This window comes from Herpailurus yagouaroundi, unplaced genomic scaffold (assembly GCF_014898765.1).
Source record: "Herpailurus yagouaroundi ecotype Mexico unplaced genomic scaffold, PumYag 141, whole genome shotgun sequence".
NCBI lineage: Eukaryota > Metazoa > Chordata > Mammalia > Carnivora > Felidae > Herpailurus > Herpailurus yagouaroundi.
In genome coordinates, this window is record NW_024412396.1 from 33,149,242 (window position 1) to 33,171,166 (window position 21,925).

At 46.9% G+C, this 21,925-nt stretch overlaps 1 protein-coding gene and 1 long non-coding RNA gene across 11 annotated transcripts in view; one reads left to right on the forward strand and one right to left on the reverse strand.

Annotated features, from left to right (window-relative positions):
- Positions 1 to 233: 233 nt before the first annotated feature.
- OTX2 (orthodenticle homeobox 2) lies at positions 234 to 10,206 on the reverse strand. Of its 8 annotated transcripts, none has more exons than XM_040477240.1 (5): positions 10,016 to 10,206; positions 9,797 to 9,864; positions 4,927 to 5,142; positions 3,783 to 3,958; positions 234 to 1,877 (listed from the first exon to the last, which is right to left on the reverse strand). In XM_040477240.1, exons 3-5 carry the CDS (start codon positions 5,021 to 5,023, stop codon positions 1,257 to 1,259), a joined length of 894 nt encoding a protein of 297 aa, XP_040333174.1. In that variant the 5' UTR covers positions 5,024 to 5,142; positions 9,797 to 9,864; positions 10,016 to 10,206; the 3' UTR covers positions 234 to 1,256. The 8 variants fall into 8 exon arrangements, with proteins under 8 accessions (XP_040333174.1, XP_040333181.1, XP_040333179.1 ...); XM_040477247.1 differs by having other exon boundaries at positions 3,783 to 3,934; positions 10,016 to 10,194; XM_040477245.1 differs by lacking the exons at positions 9,797 to 9,864; positions 10,016 to 10,206 and adding an exon at positions 9,258 to 9,749.
- A 1,404-nt stretch (positions 10,207 to 11,610) lies between these two features.
- Positions 11,611 to 21,925, forward strand: part of LOC121031814 (uncharacterized) — a 152,235-nt gene continuing 141,920 nt past the window's right edge. Inside the window, exons 1-2 of one of the 3 annotated variants that reach the window (XR_005790905.1) lie at positions 11,611 to 11,845; positions 12,961 to 13,118. This is a non-coding gene — a long non-coding RNA (uncharacterized LOC121031814). Of the gene's footprint in view, positions 11,846 to 11,939; positions 13,119 to 21,925 lie in introns of those variants that run through there. The other 2 variants (XR_005790906.1, XR_005790904.1) reach the window with 2 other exon arrangements.

Genomic DNA, 21,925 nt, shown 5'->3' on the forward strand with positions numbered 1-21,925 from the left:
CCTAACGATTGTTAGGCTCCCTATATTCTATTCCAGAGCAGTCCTGATGGAAGTCACACAAAGTGGCCATGCCACAGTCACTCGTATCTAGTTCACCCATTGGTGAAGCCAAAAATGCTTTTTAAATAGAGTTTATGGATTTCCTCTCTGACCTAAATATGTTTAGGGAAGGAGAGGCTGAATATGGGCTTCTCATCCATAAATAGTGGCATAAAATTAAACTGGACCCAATATTGTGCTAGAACCATTTTAATATAATTATACATATCTGCCAAATCCAGGAAGAAAAGGTTTATGCATATATAACTTTTCCAGTTAACATCTGCAAGCATAAACGACAATGATCTCAGTCTATAAATTCATCAGGGTCAGAGCAATTGACCAATGTCTCTTTACTGCTAGGCTTACCAACAGTAAATTACAGATGAATTAGTGTCCTTCTGTTTCTCTTCTCTCACTCTCCTTGTCCAGAGACATTTTGTTGTAAAGTTTCAGTGCAGCTCACCTCCAGCCAAAGGTAATCTTTTTAGATAAGTACTCAGTTGCTCTGAATTTGCTTATAATTATAACCTATTTAATCACAGAAGAACCCCTGCAGAGGTGGAGTTCAAGGTTGCATACAATAACAGGAGATCACAGTTTTGAAGTCTAGCACAGATTAAAAACCACAGATGTACCATTTATATAAGACACACACTGATTGTCTCTTAAACTACATATTGACTCCTTATGAACATTATTTTTTAAATAAAGTAGTGCATCTAGGACAATCAGTCGCACAATTCACACAGCCCTGAAAAGTTTTTCAGTGCCAACTACCAGTTGGTCATGAAACGTGAGTGAGCTTGAGACACTGTCCATTCCTAAGATTCAACCACGGATTGGCTAAAACATTGGAACCCCTCTGCTTAAGGAGGCTATGTCCTTCCCTCCTTTCCCTCGCAATTTAGTTTTGTTTATTTTTGGTGGTGTTTGGTTGCACATGGCTAGAATGCTTTTGATCACTTTGCAAATCAGGAAAACCAATGACCTAAAACTATGACAGGATCTTAAGTAGACTGGTCTGTCCATTTCAGGTTGCTGGTTGGTGGGCCCCTGGAAGGCCCTTCATTTTTCCTTCTATGCCTCTCGGATCATTGATCAGAAGATGAGTCTGAGCATCATCCCATCTAACTCTTTTAACCAATGCCTGGCTAAAACTGGAATGTCCAGCCCAGTATATTTAAAAATCACCCACAAAAAGGTTCTATGGATCTTCACAAAACCTGGAATTTCCACGAGGATGTCTGATCTTTATAATCCAAGCAGTCAGCATTGAAGTTAAGCTTCCAGGAGGCAGTTTGGTCCTTATAATCCAAACAATCAGTGGTTGAGTTAAAACCCAAGCTTGAAGCTCCATATCCCTGGGTGGAAAGAGAAGCTGGGGACTGATTGAGATGGCTGGTGACTGCATTGGTACCCATGGGGCTGAGTGTGGCCCCTGGTCCAGGAAGCTGGTGATGCATAGGGGTCAAATAAGATCCACAGTCCATGCCCCCAAAGTAGGAAGTTGAGCCAGCATATCCTTGACTATAACCTGAAGCCTGAGTATAGGTCATGGGATAGGACCTCTGCATGCAGGAAGAGGAGGTGGACAAGGGATCTGACAGTGGGGAGATGGAAGCTGGGCTCCAGATAGACACGGGAGCACTGCTGCTGGAAATGGCCGGGACTGAGGTGCTAGAGGGGGGAGTGAATTGGCCACTCGTTCCACTCTCTGAACTCACTTCCCGGGTTGGAGAGGTCTTCTTTTTGGCAGGTCTCACTTTGTTTTGACCTCCATTCTGTTGCTGCTGCTGCTGTTGGCGGCACTTAGCTCTTCGATTCTTAAACCATACCTTGAAAGGGAAAGAAATTTCTTTAACGTGGTTTCAAGGACAAGAGTGGCTTCCAGATTATAAATCTGCTCTCCATGGACAGATGAGCTAAGCAGACAATCTCTCCTGCCACTGAAAACCCATTTTGTGGTGCTTTCATATATACCCCTGGAATTGTAAGAAAGTGGGGAGGCGGTCTTAAAGCCTGGACTCCCAGCCCAGTATCATAAATCATATGGCTAAAAATTCTCCCTCTCATTTTCCTATCTCATATTTCACCTTAAATACACACATACACATAGACCCAGCAGTATTGTGGAACACTCTTAACAGTGTTTCTATGTCTTTTGGAGCAAAACACAAGCAAAGCGAGGGATAACAATTCTGTTGTTACTCAACAACAAGAACAGCCTAAATTCAAAGTTTACAGTCCATCTTCTGGGGAGTAACTTTTAATATGGAGGTGGTTCCATCACTCTATTTTTTTTTTTCCTTCTCTCCTAAAAAGGCTCACTTACAAAAGAGAGCTCCAAGGAGAAGCGTTCCTGTTGAAGGAGGTCTGAAAGCCACTGTTTGCTGAAACTGTCTTTGTGGTAAGTGGAATGTTTTGTACGTACTCAGCTTTGAGCTTAAGCACAGACTTCTCTGCTAGTCTCAGGTCTGATACTGGAGTCTTTGCCTTCAGGGTGGTGCCACTCAGCACACAGATTCAGTGTCCTGGGCTATGTTCACTGGCTTGTCAATTTAAGGGTCTGCCTGCAACTGTGAAGACTGTCTTTACCAGCCCTGTTCATGTTCTGCATGAAGGAACAGTATTTGCTGTGGGAGGGGGCCTATCAAAGAAATTACCACCCTTTGAGAGAAAACTACAGGCATTTTCTGAGCAACACGTCCTCCGTGGTTTTCTCGAATGAGCTCTACATATGGGTGTGTTAACTGTGCCCCCAAAGCTGAGCATATCACCACCAACCACTCAGAGCCACTTACTTTCTTGCAGTGAAGACTTGAGTTCAAGCCCCCCAAGTGCTAAATTCCTCCGTCCTACTTTGGAAAGTCTCTTGTGTGATCTGCAGGTCACATTGATATGTCCTGGCTAAAGGGGAGTCCCAGGTGTGTGTGTGTGTGTGTGTGTGTGTGTGTGTGTGTGTGTGTGTTTAGGTGCTAAACATTATTTCCAGAGAACTCTATATGCGGCTTGCGTTTGAGGAAATTTGGAGTTTACTTTCCCTCTCCAGCTTAAGGTCAAGTTAAGGGGAGGGGGGGATGTCACTGAGGATGTTGTCTTGATATTTTATCTGCAAGATGGCTCAGAGCTAGCAAATTCTGTCTACACCCTGAGAAGTTAAAGAAAACACTATTATTGTGTAATTTCTTTGTTAAGAACACCAGTGTTTCTATGGCTTGGCTCTGTCGCCAAACTGACATGTGACCTTGAGCAAGTCATTTACTCCATTTCTTCACCTGTAAAAATATTGGGGCTATACGGGAGCTAAGCTCCTTTCGCCTCTAAAAGTAGATGAGAATGGGGTAGGATTTCCACACGGGGAAAGGGAAGTATTAAAATATTAAGTGACTGCCCTTGAAATCTGCCAAGACCAGGCCTCTGTTGGCTGGGGACCCGAAAGCTCTAGGACTGTGCTTTATCACTGCAGCAAAATCTCCAGTCCTCCCTTACAACCTAGGTCGGGAGACTCATGCAGAGACTCACCCCTAGGGTGGGGTGGGGGTGCAGAAAGGGGCAAGAGGAGTAATCAGGCCCAAGGAGCCTTAGAAGAAGAGTGTACTGACCTCCAATGGAGGGCTGAATTTCCAGCCTTCCTTTCACACTTTCTAAGACCTGGGACTCTGCCGGGTCCTCAACGTACACCGAGCTCAGGGGAGGAGTGGCACGGTCAGGAAGGACGGTTCTATCTACATCTGCCCTACCTGCACCCTGGACTCGGGCAAGTTGATTTTCAGCGCCACCTCCTCCCGCATGAAGATGTCTGGGTACCGGGTCTTAGCAAATAGAGCTTCCAGCACGTCTAGCTGCGCCCGTGTGAACGTCGTCCTCTCCCGGCGTTGCTTCCGGGGAGTGGCTGCGGGACAAGAAGCCCAGGGCCCTTTAGGGTGGGGGAGCAGTTTCTCAGTCATAGGGGTCTCTGCGGGTGCTCCGACTCCCCCGACCCCCACTCCCGGCACTTCCCTTGTCCTCCCAGCCCTTCAACCCAGAGCCTACCAGTGTTCTCCCCACCCCCTCCCCGGACCCGGAGCCGACACTCGGTCCCCAGACAAGCACTGTCCTTTCCAGGGGAGCCCCCACTTTTGACATCGGAGATCGCTCCAGCCAGAGCGACCCTTCCATAGATAACAAATGAAATAAAAGGAAGCCCAAAATCCTAAACTCCCACAGAAGCAACCCCTAAGCCACAACACAAACAAAAAATCCATTCCGTGAAGTCAAGGGATCCACGAGGACCCGCAGTTCGGATTGATGGGGTGAAATCTCGATCCTGCTCGAGACTCTGGTTTTGAGGGCCTTTGTTCCTCCATCTTTAAAATGGGGGCATATTTCCTACTTCTACGAGGATTTTAAAAAACAGATCTGACCAGAAAGGAAAGCACCCATACCCAGGGTAAGTCACACCTTTAGGGCTTAGAGGCATGGGGCCTGGAGGTCACAGGGGAGGCCCCAGGATTGGCCCGGAGAATTTACGAGGAGAAACCCAGCTTCTCGAAGAGGGTCCTTCGAGGAACTGGGATTCCAGATATGGGCGGAGGCAGGAACCTTCCTCGCCCGGCTCCGAAGTGTGTCCCCCCCAATCACTCCAATTAAGAATAAAGCGGTGTGGGTTTCCTCCAGTGTTGCAGCATCCACCTACTCCCTCCAGCCCCTATCCTCCCCTCCGGCCGGTAAACGCCCTGTGGCCCTGAGCTGCTTTTTCGAAGGAAAACCCAGTGGGGACCTCGCCTGGAGCTGGGGTGGGGGCAGCGCGACCGCCGGCCCCAGAGCTCCGGGGGGAAAGGGCGTCACAATCCGAGGGGCGGGCCTGGAGAAAGGCGAGGCAGGAGTGCCGCGAGGCTCACTTACCCGGGTAGCCCACCGAGGGGTGCAGCAAGTCCATGCCCGAAGTGGTCAGACTCAGTCCATTGACTGCGTAAGGCGGTTGCTTAAGATAAGACATCATGCTAAGGTTGTTTGGAGGCGCAAAATCGGCCCAAATCGGGGGGACCCAGCCAGAAGGTCTCGCTTCGCTGGGGGTGGACAGATTCAGGGTCCTTAGTGTGTGGGTTGGGAGCGGTTGAACTATGGGCAAAGCAAACAAACAAACAGAGGTGCTGGTTTACTGCTTCGCAGGCGGCAGCTCTCCCACGTTCCACCACTAACTTAGAAAGAGCCTGGGCTGTGCAAGGTAGAGGCTTTTAAAGGACTTGCAACCCACCCCTCACCCCCGCCCCCAGCTGCTGTGGAACTAGAGGGGATGGAGAGAGACCAGATAAACCTGTCTTCCCCACCCCCACACTAAACTTAAGGAAAAAAAAAAAAGTACCAGAAGAAAGCAATTACAATCTGCCTTCCCCCCGAAGAACAAAACCCTGCGCCTTCAAATGCACACATTGCATTCCTATCCCTACATTTGCATAGGACTCATTGGCTGGCACTAGCTAATTGTCTCAAACAAAACTTGATTGGGGCCATTTGCAGAGACAAAGAACTCTTTGGCTAAATAAATAATGCTGATAACAAAGCCCATTGGTGAGAAACAAAGAAACAATTCAAGAAATCTACCTCTCCCCAGACTGTTGCCTTTCCAAGGCAAATTTTAATTATCTTCGCTTTTTTACCACTTTTAACTGCTGTGAACCTAAAATGTCAGTGCATTTAACGTCTAAAATACGAACTTGCTAATCGACAAAGTTGAGAAAACTGCTCAACTGCTATGACTCCACATTTGAAGTCATTTCCAGTAATCATTTTCACCTAATTAGTAGTCTGGGTAATTAGATTTTGAGGTAAGTAACAGATTTATTAAGGTTTTGGAGGACCTTGATTATGTGTCTAAAGAACTAAAGCTAAACAAACAAGTATTTAACTTTTAATCGACACCCATCAAATATTTAAACACACTGCAAAAAAAAAAAAAAAAGTCTTAGAGATTGGCATGAGTTTTGCTAGAAATCCTGAAGTTAGAATCCCACCAATCAGATAATGACAGGCCCCACATTTGCAAGCAGAAAGGGTGAGCATTTGTAGTGCAAGCCGCTTCCATGTTGGTTTTGGTGTTTTAGAGGCAGCAGATCCTGCGGGAGGCAAATTTTCAGACATTGGGGTCCTCAGCAGCTACAGCAGAGCTTCCTGTTAATTCTAGCTGCCTGCCTTTTGCACATTTTAGTTTTGAAGAAAGTAGATCCACAAACACCCTACGTTGTGAAACTAGTAGAATTTCTCCCTACCTTTCAAGTTTTCTACAATCCTAAAAGAAAAAGCTCAGGGAGGGAAAAGGCAGGCAGAAAAAGAAAAGTTATTTACTTTCTTCAGCTGTGTGTCTCTCACTGCCCCAAGCAAAGGGATCCCGAATGGATGTTAATACGGGCTGACAGTTTTCAAGTCTAGGTTTTATTTGACTAAAAATTGGCACTTATCCTGCAAAGACCTCTACTTTGCAACTTTGACACTATGAGAGATTGCTTCAAAATGGCGGATACAAGATTAGGAGAAGTTCCCTCTTACTTTGACAAAGGTCCTACTGAGTTTTTAGGACTGGGTTTTCATATTTCCATTGCTTTAGAGATCAAGGCACAAAATTCTACAAATGGAAGTCAGTTACTGCAACTTCTTCCCGATTTAAAATCATAGCACAAAAATCATGCTTTTCTACCCTCGGGTCTAATTTAATGTAATTTTATAAATACCCTTCTTGGAGGAGTTTGAAAAATCTCATCAATAAAACTAATTTAGTTGCCCCCTGTAACAAAGACTTGATATTTTCTACTCTCTTTCCAAGACAGAGTTATTTAGAGCCTGTGAAAACAATGTTGCTTTAAAATACAGTCATTTATGTGTTTATGTAGCTTCTAAGCTGGAGTTCTTTCGTGTTTAATGCAGTCTTACTATGTTGTACAGTTCTGAACTACCACAGAAAAAACCCAAAATCATAGCAGATGTACACATGAGAAATACGGAATTGTTCTTACATGTAGAGCTCTCACCCAATTAGAAATGCACATTCCAACATAAAAAGCAGTAACAGACAGAAAGCACTAGGCAAAGATCCTTCTCGGAACAGCTTTGCCCTTGCCATCGCAAAATCACTAAAATTCTAGGGATAAACTGTTTTCGCTTTAGCTACTCTATGCATCTTTAAAAGAAAAAGAAAAGCACCCTCAAATAAAACTGTTCGATACTTTGAGCAGCCGGCCTAGGCTATGAAAGAGCCATGCACTCTCCAAAGAAGAGGCCATTGGCTCTTCCATTAACTTTCAAAGCCCTGCAAGGACGCCTTTCTCCCTTCCTCTCTAAAGCGAGCCCAGAAGGGGAAACTGAAATACCCTTTCAAAAATATAAGCGTCAATATGACTGCTCGTGAGGTAGCCACTGGAGAAGTCCTACCCACGGGAGCGGGCGACGGTCGCTGGGCGAGTCTCCGCAGCCGCTGGGCGCCCGCACGTCCGGGCGCGAGTGCCTCGGTCCGGCGTCCCTGCCCGGCAGCCCCGCAGTCCTGGCGCCCCGGGTCCGGCTCCACTGCCCGCCCGGGCCCGCGCCGCCTTATATCTAACGGTCAATTCGTGCAATCTGTCGCTCTTCCCTCCCTCCCCCACATCTCCCCCCCCGTTGTTGGTGGTGTGTGTGTGTGTGTGTGTGTGTGTGTGTGTCTTCCAAGGAGCCCATCTACCAGTTGCTGTGTCCTCGCTCAATAATAATTACCTCGTCCAAGAATTAATTATAATAAATGTTTTCTTGATAAACTAACGAGATAATCCGAGGGGCACACGTCCCTTAATTACAGGCCGCCGTGCTCAGCTCCGCTTCTCGTCCGGGCTGATTAATTTTCTGCATGATGGAAAAGAAACAAAACTACGCGGACTGGCGACTGGCCTGTGGCTCGGAGGACCGCGAAGAGCAAGAGGAGAGAAAGAAAGAGGAGAGAAGTGGGCACCGCGGAACCAGCCGGCGCGGGCCTCCCTCTCCGGCGAACTCGAGTGAAAGTTTCTGGCCTCAGGGAATCAAACAACGCTGCCACCCGCAAGGGAGGGAGGAAGAAACGTGCCAAAAGGGTTGGCCTTGACTATTAATTATGGTGAGGAGAAAGCCCCAGTGTTAGCTCGGGGAGTGAGGAGAGGTCTGGTGTCTACCTTCCTTTGGGGGGAGGAGTTTCCTCTCCCAACTGGTCTCCTGTGCTAATAACTTTCGGTGCCTGGAAAAAGTCCCGAACTGAGCGGGAAAAATCCTGACACCCCCCCCCCCCCCCAGGCTCTCGGACGGAGGAGAGCATTTCCAGGAACGACTTCCCCACCCCCTCCCCAAGTCATCCACCGCTCCAGGGTCAACGCAGCTCGGCCTTCCGTCCCCGCATCCCACTTATGTCTGTGAAGGAGGAAAAAGCCAACTCGGGGGAGTTCTGACGAGGGACTTGATCTCAAAAAATGTCTTCTGAAATCGGACTGTGATTTCAAGAGCCACTTGAACACATCAACACGAAGACTTCTTTGGAGTTGGCGGCGTGACACGTCGCCGAGGCCGGCTGCCCGCGGAACCTGATGGTTCAACCTGCGTGGACCCAGAGCGGAGGCTGGGCCTCAGGGCACCCCTCCACCCCGGCCCGGCCCCTGCCCACGACACCCCGGTGTCCCCGAGCCTGGGAGGGGAGCGCGCGAGCGCGCACGCAGGCCCCGGCGCTGCCCCAGGTCCGGAACGGCGGAGGGCCGCCTTCCCCACTGTAAGGTTTCCGTCCCCGGCCCCGCCGCGGCCTCGGGCGGAGCCGGGGCCACTCACCAACACTTCTGCCAGCCCCAGGTGCGTGCGGAGGGCTGCACCGGGCGGGCCCGGAGCCGTTCCGGACAAAGTCACGTAGCAAAACAACTCTCCCGCTTTCGCTCGGTCTGGAGACCCTGGTCTGGGACCGAGACAACCGGGGATGGGGATGGGGGGTTTACTGCACTCCCAGGTTATTTTGAGGGGAGGAATGTGGCGATCAAAAAGGAAAAGGGGACCTGGAGGCCTTTGAAAGAGGCTGAGAACGGAGGGCGAATCTTGGTGAGCTGCTCTTGGCTCTAGGGAAAGGGGACGGGACAGAGGGAGCGGCGAGCGCGGGGCGGACGAGCTGCCGGCGCTCCACGCCTCCTAGGTTATTCGCTCGGGTTTCCTCTCACGTTCGTTAAGGGCGGGGGGGAGGGGGTGGCTCGAGCTGCGACCATCCTCACCCGCTGATCCGCGAGCAAGCCGGGCTTCGGGCACGCTGGCCCTAGAAGACGCCTATCTTATCATCATCATCATCATCATCATCATCATCATCCATCTAGCTACATCTGTATCTTTTTGTCTCGGACTCTGAAGATGTCCTTGAGATCAGTTCAAATAACCCAACCACATCTGAGGGCCAAAACGCAAACTAGCAGGGAGAAGCCCAGAATGGGCGTTGACATAAAACAAAACCAGAAACAGAACCCCTCCAAAACACTCCACATTACCCTCACAGGGTTTCCACGACGTTGGGCGGAAGCGGCGACCCCAGGAGCGCGCTGTCTCCCCTCCTCCCACTCCCGCCCTCACCTCCAGATCAGAAATTTTTCGCAATGCTCGTTACTACACCTAAAAAATTTACAAGGGAGAAAAACACGGCATGCTTCAGAAGAACTCCACGTTCGCAGAAGTGTGCATCAGTCGGTCTATTGGAGGTACCGGGGCGATGGTAGACAGGAGGACACATGGACATAGGCAGGCAAGACAGACGGACACTTACCTTACAGCCGCATGGGAAGTTAGAAAAAAAATTAAATTGTCCTTCAAAATTCCAAATAGCCAGCTATCCTAAAAGAAATCAAGAGTATTGAGTTAGAAATCTTGCTGTCTTCACCCCTCCGTAAAAAGTCAAACAACGAAAAAAAAATATTTTTAAGAATCGAAAATGAGGAAAGTAGCTCGAGTTGGAAACACGCGTGGGTCCCTCTGTGATACATACAAAGTAGACGTGGTGAGGGCTGCTCTAGCGATTTTTATTTTTAATAACAGTGGAGGCTGAGTTGGAGCTGAGGTCGGTCCCGCTCTCAGGGAGATTTGCTGAGAAAGCGCCTCTCTGGCAACTTTTTGACGCAAACTCTCCAACCAATGGCAGGGAGAGAATGATTGACACATCTAAGCCAGAGGGAAAATAATAAAAACACACAACAGGGGGAGGAAAACAGGCCGCTGCTGCACGGGGGGACGAGCAGGCAACAAATCCAGGCCTCCGACATTACCAGAATGTTCTTGAAAGACACTGGGCTCCGCTTAAAATATACATTATGGGCTGGAGCATGTGAACTAATTGTATAATTAAAATGATGGACAGGGAGGCCTCCCTTACCTTCCTCCTCCTCTTCTTCTTTTCGTCCTTTTCTTCCCCCCCCCCCTTTTTGTTTTGTTTTGATTTTAGGGAAGGGGAGAAAGGAAACCCATACAATACGATGGAAAGATAAAAATATTTAGGTAAATGCTGGAGAAGAGTGAGGGTGGGGGTGGGTTATCGCATTCAACGCCACCAGTAAGGGTGTAGATCAAACGCAAAAAGCAAGTCAGGCTGAAGCCTAAAGCCACCACTGTGCTGTCTTAACCAGGATCAGACCACGCTGAGGGCCAGAAAGGGTAAAAGAAGGAGGCCTGGGAGTGAAGTGTGGGCGTGTAGGCAAGAGAGAGACAGATACACAAGTCCAAGAACAAACTATTTTCAAAAACTCGTGTCTCTCCCACTCGTTGCGCCCTTCTAAATATTCCACGGTCCCCGGAGGAGAGACTGGACTCGTGGGATCCGCGCAGGGCTTTTAGAGTTTGAAAGAAACCCAAGGCAGGCTGCAAAGAACACCAGCCGGGGAAATCTAACCCCAGGGCCGGTTTGGGGAGACCACAGGAGCCAGGTCAGGACTCGGGGATGGAAGAGGGGTCGGCCGGACACCCGGGGAGGGAGCGAAAGCAGGAGGCCCACGCTGGAAACAGCGTTTCCACGTTAATACAAACGCTACTCAATGCCCGCCGGCGCGGCCTGGAGCAAACAGCCCGCGCGGCCCGAGCCGGGGGCTGAGAGCCCGGAGGCGGGAGGGCGGCAGCACCAGGGGACCCGAGCCAGAGAGCGCACCCCAGCCTAACTTTAATGCTGGCACAGAGAGCGGGACCCGACAGCCTTCAAACCGGTCTGAGTCCCTAGAAGAGCAGAAACAGATTGGGCGGAGGAGTCGCGGGGGGTGGGGGGGGGTGAACAAGGGGACCGGCTGAGGGTGTGAGTGGTAGGTGGGGGGAGCAGAAGACATTTCTTCCCTCACAACTCCCAATGCCGGAAAAGAAAAATAAAATCTCTTTCTAAACGCCCTCCCCCTTCAGCCACCACCACCACCACCACCACCACCACGGCAAGTGGGCCCAAAGAAACAGCTCGCTGCCTTTAATTTGGGGACCTATGTTAATGAAGTTGGTAATTAATTCGTCGCTTTGTTGTCGGTTCTTATACTGTATGTGTAATCAAATGTGGCCGTCCTTGGGATTTACAGCAATTAACGAATTACGGGAGTGCGCACGAGGCAGCAAGCGCACGGCAGCCCGGCTGGACTCCGGCTCCGGCTCCGGCTGCGGCTCGGCCTGGGGCTGGGCATTCGGCGGCCGCGGCCAGCCTCGCAGGTGTCTCTAGAGCTTTGGGCCCCGGCGTACCAGCGAGCCCCCGAGCGGCCCGGGGTCTGCCCAGCAGCTCCAGTCCGAAGAGACCCGCTGGCTGTCGCGTTCCCAGGAGTCGCGACATTGTGGGGTCCCGGGCTGAGGGGGGAGGGTGAGTACGGACCTTTTTTTTCTCACCCCGCCCCCACTGTACTAAAACACCTGGCGACTGCTCCCCCACCCCGGGCCTTTAATGGGGGGGGGGGGGGAGAGAAGAGCCACAAATGCCCCAGGCGGTCTGGCCCATTGGTTGGGAGCACTTGGCCAGAGTCGGGATACTTTCGGTGAAGGAAGGGCAAATCCACTCAGCTCCCCTGAGCCAGAGCCTCCTTCCTACCCCGAGAAAAGACAGGGATGCTCCCAGTTTGATCGCAATGATGTTTAAAGCATCAAAGAACGAAAAAGAAAAATGGACGTTGTGCGTCTGGCAGAGGGGAAGGGCCGAAGGGAGGCCTTGGGGACAGTGGAGGTGGGGTGTGTGTGTGTGTGTGTGTGTGTGTGTGTGTGTGTGTGTGTGTGTAGAAATATCAGAATATGCGCTTGTGTTCTCCACGAAGTACGGGGAGCGTTTTAGGCCCAGAGATCTATGTGCTGTGGGGGGTCCATTGGTGTGGGAAACCCGTCGAATCCTACGGAGAGGTTTGCGGTGTCCTCTCAGTTGGCGGGGGCAGCTAAATCTCCCTGAAAATTCCCGGGTTCTGTCGGACAAGGGCACATTTCTGAGCGGTGGGGCGTGGGAGGGCTTTTCCCTTGACTGCGGCTGGGAGCAGACAGCTCTCGCTTCTCCTTTGCCCTTTAGTCTAATAACTTCGCAGAAATGCAGGACCAATAAACCACGAGTTGGAAATGGACAGTGTTAAATAAACAAGGGTCTCTTTAAAATTCCCATCCACTTCAGATGTCTAAAGTAAGATTGTGATGATTTTGTCACGGTTTGGTAAATTTACCCCTTTAAGAGGCTTTCATAAATCCCAGAACACACCTTCAGCCAGATTTGAATATAGATTTAGGTTTTAAAACCCAGAAGCTGGAAACGCCGCTTTATCAAAGAGAATTTCCCTTTAGCTTAGCAATGTGCTGAAGCTCTTAAAAGATTGGATCTGAGAGAGAGAGAGAGAGAGAGAGAGAGAGACAGAGAGAGAGAGAGACAGAGAGAGACAGAGAGGAGAAAGAGAACTAGAGACACAGGCAGACGGGGGGGAAAAAAGACTTTCTTTTTCTTTCTAGAGGAATTCTGCCCAGACTCTGCAGCAGTTGGTAGCAAGAAAGCTCTCTCCTGGGTGTCTCCTGGAAAAGTTGCAAAATTGCTCTTCACCTGTAAGAACATGCTCTTTATCTTCCAGTCTCTTCTTGTCAATTTGGAAATTGCAGACAGCCCGGCTCAGGTACAGTCCCCACAAACCATACTGTAGGTCAGGACAAAAGCCACTGTCTTTGGTGGCAGGGGGGGTTGGGCTGTTGTACTGAAAACCGCAGAGGCTTGGTGGGAGAAAAAGACTCCTTGGATGAAAAGTCTAACTCTTGATTTCCAGTAAGTCCTTGAACTTCCAATATACTTACTATGTGGTCATTGTATTTTCTCTGTTCATGTTTAACTTTTTTTCCCCCTACGTCTTCTGTCTTTACATTTTTTTTTTCTATGAATCTGACTTGTGGTAGGTAGCATGCTTTGTGTTTGTAAGTAATTTTCATTAACAAGTGGATGGTTTTTAATTGCCATGAGTACAACTGTCTTGCTATCAATAGGAGATATAAGTATTCAGAAGTGAAATTAAGAAAACCAGTACATAGGAAATCAAATTGTTAGAGCTTGCATACAGTTTCCAAAATATGGCTGATATTCATATTTTGAAATATAGATTAATGTCTCACGCTAGCTGGATTTACTTTCTCCACCCCACTTGCCAGGCCAGTTTAAAATATTCCAAACTTTCCTCCAAGTTTATTAACTATGGTGCTGGGGGGGGGGGAGGAGTAGAGGAGTGGGAAGAGAAAGGAGAAAGATTTCAGGATTCTTCCAGGCTAATTAAAAAAGAAGAAGAACAAAACCCATATTCCGTGAGAACACCGCCTCTCAGGGGGAAAGGAGCCAGTTAGACTCCCTGAACACTTACTTCAGAAATATGAAGATTAATTTCCAATCTTTTCAGCGATTCAGTGGACAGTAGGGGACCACATCTTGCCTTAGAACTGCCACGATATTTAGAAAGAAGTCATTTTTCATTAGGTTTTTAGATATGTCTTTATTAAAAACTTTGACAAGATTAACTTTAATTAATTTTTTAACGAGGGTTACAGATTGGCAATGCAGGCAGAATTTGGAGGGAAATAGCAGATCACTTGTGAATTAAGCTTGAGTTGCTTATTCCCTGCATTTACGATTGCCTCAGAAAAGAGGGTAAGGGAGAAAGAAACAACTTCAAAGATAGGATTGTGCTGTCTTGATAAAAGAGTAGGAGGCAAATTCCAAATGCAGAAAAGAGGAAAAGAGGACCATGTTGTTCCGGAATGAAACGGATTAAGATTGTGTGACAAGTGCGAGATGTGGGGCTGGGAGACATTTATGAGCTGAGTGTGAGCTGGGAGCTGTGCGTCTGTCCCTGAGCATGTGGGGACCCAGGGTGTGTGCAGAGCAAGGTTAGGGTGGGGGATAGGAAGGGTTGGTGTGTGAGAGACGGAGAGCAATATGAGGGTGTGAGTGTGGGTGTGGGTGTGCGTTAGGAGGGTGTGGACGGGAATGTGGATGGATTGATGAGGGGTGGTAGCTGTCAGTTTATATAATTTTCATCTTCTGGTCCCGAACTTTCCTTGAAATCAATCCTACTGCAGGCAGTAGCCTGAGCTTACAGAGCTGATATAAAACAACCATTACAGTCCAATATCTTGCCTGTTTGCAAACTTCATTTAAAACTGGGGGAAAAAAGACCCAGGAATGGTTTTGTAAGAAAGGGAAAAAAGAAGAAAAGAAAACCGCAGTGAAGCTTTAAACTAGTTTGGATAAATCTCTAATCTTTTATTTGTAACCTTTTACAAGCTTTATTTCCCGTATATGAAAAGCTTCTTTTATATGGGCACGACAGACTTTTCCTTTGGATTTTTAATTAGAGCCCATCAATTGTAGCCATATTTAAGAATCAATATAAAGTAATCCTTCGAGATGGGATAAGGTTTTAATCGAAAATCTAATTTCCCACTCTTTGCAGATCATTTTGAGGGGCTGGTTGATTAAAAAAGAGTTCAATTTTTAAAAGACATAACACCTAAAACCTGGAAAGATCATGTCCGCAGAAAAAGCAACTGATGGTTTCTTACAAAGAAAAAAAGTCTGGCTGTTGTTGGGAACTTTTTTTTTTTTCTATTTAGAAGAATTTGACTTATTTTTCGCTCAAACACTACTCTCTACTGTGGCTCCTATGAGGGTATTCACATTGAATGGGGAGAGAAAAAAAAAGAGGAATTGTTTGTCTAAAACAGTATTTCGTATGCAAAAGACAGTAACTTAAATTTTTTATTAACAAAGAAAACATAGATTTTGATAGCTCTTTTTCACTACAACCTCAAAAAATCCCAAGTTTAGAAAATGAATAACACATTTTTCATTTTTGTTCAATGGATGCAAACTTTCCACTTTCACATCTAGGAATGAATATTTTCAACAGATTTTTAAACTTCTACATTAGAATTTTGCAATTTTAATTTTCTTACAATTGAAAAGTTGCCTATCACAAAAGCATAGAATTGTAAACAGTTGTACCAGATTCACTAGCTTTGAATTTGTCTTTTTTTTTTTTAAGGAAGAAAAATGATAGCAAGGAAGGAAGTAAATAAACAAAAACTAATTGTAGGTGCACAGCCCAGACATTTTTTTGCTTCTTAATGATCAAGCTGAGGCATTTGTTCAAAAACTGCTCATTATCTAAATGGGCACAGTGCATTTTCTGCAAACACACCACTATTCTGTAAGATCTGCAAATCATCTCTAAACTAGAGGAGATACCCCCCCTAAAGTTTATAGGCGCATTTTCAGACATTCACTGACTTGTTTTTATTGTTATATCTGTTAAGTGCATTTCAAAAAAAGAACGCATGGTACTTGCTTTTTAAAATCTGAATGGAGCGGTTTGAACATAGTTGCTGCTCATGCTTTTCTTTTATCTGCAGAAATTTCAATTTATTTAAAAGCTTGGCGTTTAATGCACTACATGACCGCATAAATTTTTAGAGAAACTCTCTTGCATTTCTCTGTAATCGCGTCTAATGAAAACCTGGGATTTTCCATTATTAAAAAAATGTGAAAAAATAATGCATCTTCATTAGGAAAATTGACTGCTGTGCTCACGACAGTTCTTAATTGAAAAGGCAACCTATTTTAATGGTGTGGTTGAGAAGAAGATTACATACTTTATCCAAACACAAAGACAATTAATAATGAGAAGCAGGCTGCTGCCATTAACTCTAATGCAGTTGCATCAATGTCAGTGAGAAGTGCTCATACCTGAGATACATGGTGCAAACTCCCCCGGCTCCCTCCTTCCCCAATTCACCCACTCCTTAATTTGGGTTTCTTAAGCAAGCGCCTGGACCGGCTGTGATCCGGCGGGCTAGTGTCATGCAAATGCGGCGCGGGGCCAGGCGCCCCTTCTTCCCGCGGGTCGCGCGGTCCGGGACAGCGCCGCCCGGCCGGAGGCTCCCCGGCTGCGGGAGGCTCCCCGGCTGCGGGAGGCTCCGCGCACACCTCGCGCCCTCCCGCCTGTGCGCGGAGCCTGGCCAGGGCAGCCGCGGCCCCCGCGCGCCGGAGGGTTTGGAGACCCAGGGCTACCTGGTACATGTTAAGAAGTTTACCAAAAGGGACCGGGCGGCCTCGGAGTCTGGGTTCTGCTTTGATTCGCTTACGGAAAGGTCGTAGGGGGGAAAAATCTTTTAAAATTGAGAGTGTGGTGGAGACGTCTGGGCGCAAGTGGTCATCCGGCGGATCCATCAAGTTTCCAAAGCGCCCCCTCTCCAACTCGGGCCTGGAGAGCAGAGCGTGCGTGTGTGCGTGTGCGCGCGCTCCTGTGTCTCCGTGTGTGTGTGTGTGTGCGCGTGTGTGCTTGCGCGTGCGTGTGCGTTGAAGGGGAGATCCCGACCTTTCCTGGGTTCGAGCACGCCAGGCTGCTTCAGGCTGGGAGATAGGGAGGAGGCGGCAGCCACCTCTCTGCTTTTTCTTTCCTCTGCGAGGCGCGGCCAATTCAGGCCTCCAGCCGGCTGCCTCGAACCCGGGCCGGCGAGCTGCAGGAGACAGCGCGGGAAGCGGGGTGGGGAGACCCAGGGCTCCCAGGCCTTGGCGCTGGGGGTAGCGGCGGCGCCTTGTGCCAGGCGCGGCGCGGCGCGGCCCGGCGCTCCTGGGCTCGAGGACTCCAGGGTGCGATCTGCCCTTGGTCGGCCCTGCAGCCGCCAGGCCCCAGGGAGGCGTGCAGGTTGAGGATGGGGCAGATCTCAATTTGGGTCTCTACGAGGGGCTTTGGCGCCCGAGGAGGGCTAGGCGCCTGCTGCGTGGCGTACTGCAGCCCTCCGAACCAGCTTTGCCCCTGGCCCTTCCCCAGCTCAGTTTCCCCAAAGAGGCTCAGAGCAGCGGGGGGGAGGGAGTGCCCTTCAATCGGTATTACTCCCTTCTCCCAGTGTGAACCAGGGCCAGGCTGCAGGCTAACAGGAGCTTTCACGCGAGGTGGTCACCTGCCTTCACCAAAGGGCTGGTGGGGGGGAGGGGGCGTGCTCCTTCGGGAAATTCTGGAGGCTTCTCGCATTGGCCAGCCATGCGCAGCGACCGGGAGAGAGAGTGTGCTGGGTGAGAACTACACACACGCATCCTGCAGAGGAAGAGTAAGGGACCCCATTCTCTAAGGCCCGACAGGCTACATCTCTTCCCCTTGAGGGATAGCTTCACAGGGAAGTTCCTTCCACAAAAGCCACACTTCCCTCTGCAGCCCTCAGAGTCCCTGGGCCCACCTTGTCCTACCCCACTTTCCCTCTGGTTTCCACCTTTTCATCTACAGACGTCCTGCAGATTTGCCATTTTTGGTTTCTGCCCACTGGTCAGGGATCCTCTCAAACCTGAAGACAAGAGGACCTGGAGTTTCCCTGAAGCCCAGGCTCCTCCGCTCCCTCCCTCAGGATAGGTGATCTCTGGGACATTGAAACCTCCCTTTGGTGAAAGCCAGCCATGGGCTACTTGGCATGGTCTGCCCTACATCTCTATGATGTATCTAGAGCTTTTCCTGTTCCTTTTGACTACCTTTTTCACATTGCAAAGGTTGAAGTACTCCAGTTATTATTTATCAGCAAGTCTCAGCTTCTGCTGGTGCTGAGGCTAAATGTGTCAGCTGAGTATCAAGGGGGAGACCAGGTCTCTTAGACCAGAGAGAAGTGATTTTCTTCTTGGGAGAGAATGAAACTTAGATGTCATACTTGCCCAAGAACATAAGAGCAACAACAAACTAACTTGTATTTATGGATCTGTTTCTTGACATATGACCTATGGATGCTGGAGACATCTTTTTTTTTAAGTTTTATTTGTTTATTTTTGAGAGACAGACGGAGTGGGGGAGGGGCAGAGAGAGAGGGAGAGAGAGAATCCCAAGCAGGCTCTGCACTGTCAGCACAGAGTCCAATGCGGGGCTCGAACTCATAACACCGTGAGATCATGACCTGAGCTGAAACTAAGAAAGAGTTGGACTCTTAACCGACTGAGCCACCCAGGCGCTCCGGATGCTGGAGACATCTTTATTAGCATGTATGGACTTTGGATAGCCAACCAATAATGACATTCCTAATCATTTATTGAAAATTATTTAAGCTAGTTCAGCAAAAGACCGTAGCTCTTAGCCTAAATGGCAGGTTTCTGACAGCTTATTCAATGAGCAAACAAGCAAAAAACGAAAGATCTAATCGCTTCCAATACTTAACTCCCGAATATAACAGTCACCACTTAAGGGACACGCAGACCACACCAAAAGTAGATGGTGTGGTCTAAGTTATTATTGGAAAAGCAGTTTCTTTCTGATTGTGCTCTCTTGTATATAATGCACAAAATTATGTCAAAGAAACAGAAGAACCAGGCATGGTTTATAGATATTGGGTATCAACAGAATCATGGCCCCAAGTGTATCCTGACCTTTCCCTGCTGTTTTGGGAAAAAGCAGAAGTCGCAAAGACCTTGGTGAAGACTTGTTCTAACAGAAACATTCTGTAGACACTATGTATTCACCAAGGAGTAGGTCACCTCGAGTCAGCCTGTGTCTGTGTCAAAACACCTGGAAGGAAATTAAACAATTCCATTATTTTTAAGAAATACTTTTAAATGTCCTTGTTGTTGACTTTGGGTGGATACAACCCCAGTCAACTCTAGAATCCTAATGAAGATATTCCAGTAAAAGAAAAAAAAAAAATTACCCTAGACCACACAATAGTAGCCCCTTATCTGTGGTTTCACTTTACACGGTTTCAGTTACCCAAGGTCAACTGCAATGTGGAAGCAGATGATCTTCCTGCTGGCCCATCATCAGAGAGTCAACAGTAGCCTAAAACTACGTCACAATGCTTATGTCATTCACCTCAATTCATCTGAATTCCAAGGCATTTTATCATCTTGCATCATCACCAGGAGAGGAAGAATGAATACAGTACAATAAGATATTTTGAGAGAGAGAGAGACCACATTTGTGTAATTTTTATTACAGTATATTGTCATAATTATTCTTTTATTATTAATTATTGTTAATCTCATGCTGTGCCTAGCTTATGAATTTTTGATAGGTATGTAGGTATATGAAAAAACATAGTGTATATAGGGTTCGGTTCTGGCTGTGGTTTCAGGCATCCTGTGGGGGTCTTGGAACATATCCCCCTGCAGTTAAGGGGAGACTGCTATAGCGTCTTAAATCTGATTGCACATTTGGATCAATTTGGTTGATTAACCAATTTATTCATACATGGCAGGATGGATAAATCTATTTCTTTTTCATGTGCAGAATTTTTCATTGAAGTCTCTGATTTCTCTAAAGGTTTGTGATTTGCGATGTAAGAAGTCTCCAGAGTACATGTATTTTTTTTTTTAAGTGGACTGTAACATGAACTCGCATTGCTTCCTTCCTTCATTTCTTCATTTAGCAAACATATTTGGGATCCCACTGTATACTATGCGATTGTCAGGCATCGATTATGCCCAAGACCAGGAGCTAAGTTGTTGTTTTTTCTCACTTAAAGCAGAAGGCAGATGGTTATATAATAAACGTTTGGTCTAAAGGTATACATTATCTACTCTCTTCTGGGAAATTCACCATCCCAAATCTGAGGACAGAAGTCATCTTGATTTTTCTGCTTTCCAGAGTATAGATTATTGGAGACAAAAATTAAGCCTGGAGAGATTTGTGAGTTGCTCAAAGTCGTAAGACCTTGTTGGTCATTCACAGCAGTGCTCCTAGAGAAAGCTGTAGGAGTTGTTTGTGTTAACAGACACAAGTAGATGACTCTTAATGTTTAAATTTGGTTTGTTTCTAAAAAATAAAATCAGAAGGCAACTGAGTGTATAATTTATTGCATGTTTAGATAAATTATGTGCTCTTCAGTAACAGATAACTTTTTCATAGGAATAAAAACAAATTTGATATTTAACCTTCTTTTAGCCAATATCTAAAAGACGTAGAGATGGTGTGTATGCCATCATTACGTTCTTACCTTATTTTTAAGAGAATGCAAAGAGTCGGATGCCTGGCTGGCTCAGTCAACAGAGCATACGACTCTTGATCTCGGGGTCTTGAGTTTCAGCCCCATGTGCGTCATATTTAGTTAAAATTTAAAAATTAATTAATTTTGAAAAGGGAGAGAATGCAAAAAGAAGTATTTGTAAGTCTAATACTATTTATTTTTTGAATCCCTTTTCCTGGGCTAGAAATAGTTGTTATGGTTTGTTTGTTTGTTGGCCTTTTTAGCTTCAACTACTTGCCGGTCCTCAAAGTTGACAGGTTTTCTTTCTTTTTGAATTTAGGATTTACAAAGTAACAACTTATACTCAAATATAGTCTTTTCTATAAAGATTCTCTCCTCCTGTTTTTAAATTTGTTTCTCATTCATAAAATAAACATGACCATGGGTTTTTCCATAGATCCTTGATGGAGTTATTGAACGTGGTGATCAAATGATAGATTAGAACTGAGTCTCCATAGAGGTGGCCAGTATAGAAAGCCCCTTTTTTTGCTGGTGAACTCTACCAGGAGGAATTAAATGCTACCTCTTATAAAGCAATCTTACTGATCTATGTCTGTTTGGGCCCACTAGTCTTTGAGTCCTCACTTTGCTAGTAGTTATTTTACCTTTTGAATATGATTTGTGGGTCATGGCACCCGTGCATAGCCTGTGGTCTGTAGAGAGGCCATATTGATTAATGCCTTTGGTGCATATTATTCAGAAGGTTATTGTTGTTGTTGTTGTTTTATCCTAAAAACATCCAAACACTAATTCTTTACTTTCCCAATTTGATCTTTTTAATTTCCTTCACAGCTAAGGCGGTATGAGAGCCCCTTTGTTCTGGAACTGCCGATTCTAGTGTTCAAGGTGTTTGTTCCAGGGACTGCACTTATGATTTTAAAGTGCCATAAATTCTTCAAACTAAGCCCCTCTACTTTTTATAACACCTTACGAGCTTCGATTGTGTGATCTTGAGAATGAAAAAAGTTTCCATGAGATTAGGTAGCTATTCAGATTATAAATATGGCTTTATTAAATTTAACTGGCAAAGTGATCTATTGCAAGTAAAGAAAGTGAAAACACAGGCTTAAAATATCCAGGACTGAAAATAGAACATTTAATTTCTGATTCTCTCTGCAGGTGGGGTATGAAATAGAATGCTAGTGTTGCTGCTGCCAGAATGCTTGCCTGTTTTTATACTTTTGTCAAGGATGTGGGCAATGGAAACGGATACTTACTGAAGTACAACAGGGTTTATGTAGACATCCACAAGACTTAAGGAGGGCAGTATTTCCTTTACAGAAGAAAGTAGGTCTCTTGATGCCGGCAAGGTATATGAGAAAGATGGTGAAATGAAAGGAGATGAGAATCCAGACACTCTATCAGCAGCCTTACCCTGTGACAGACCCAGAGGCAACTCCAAAGCCACCAGGGCAACTGCCTGTTCAGTTTGCCAAAGAGCCAGATGCTG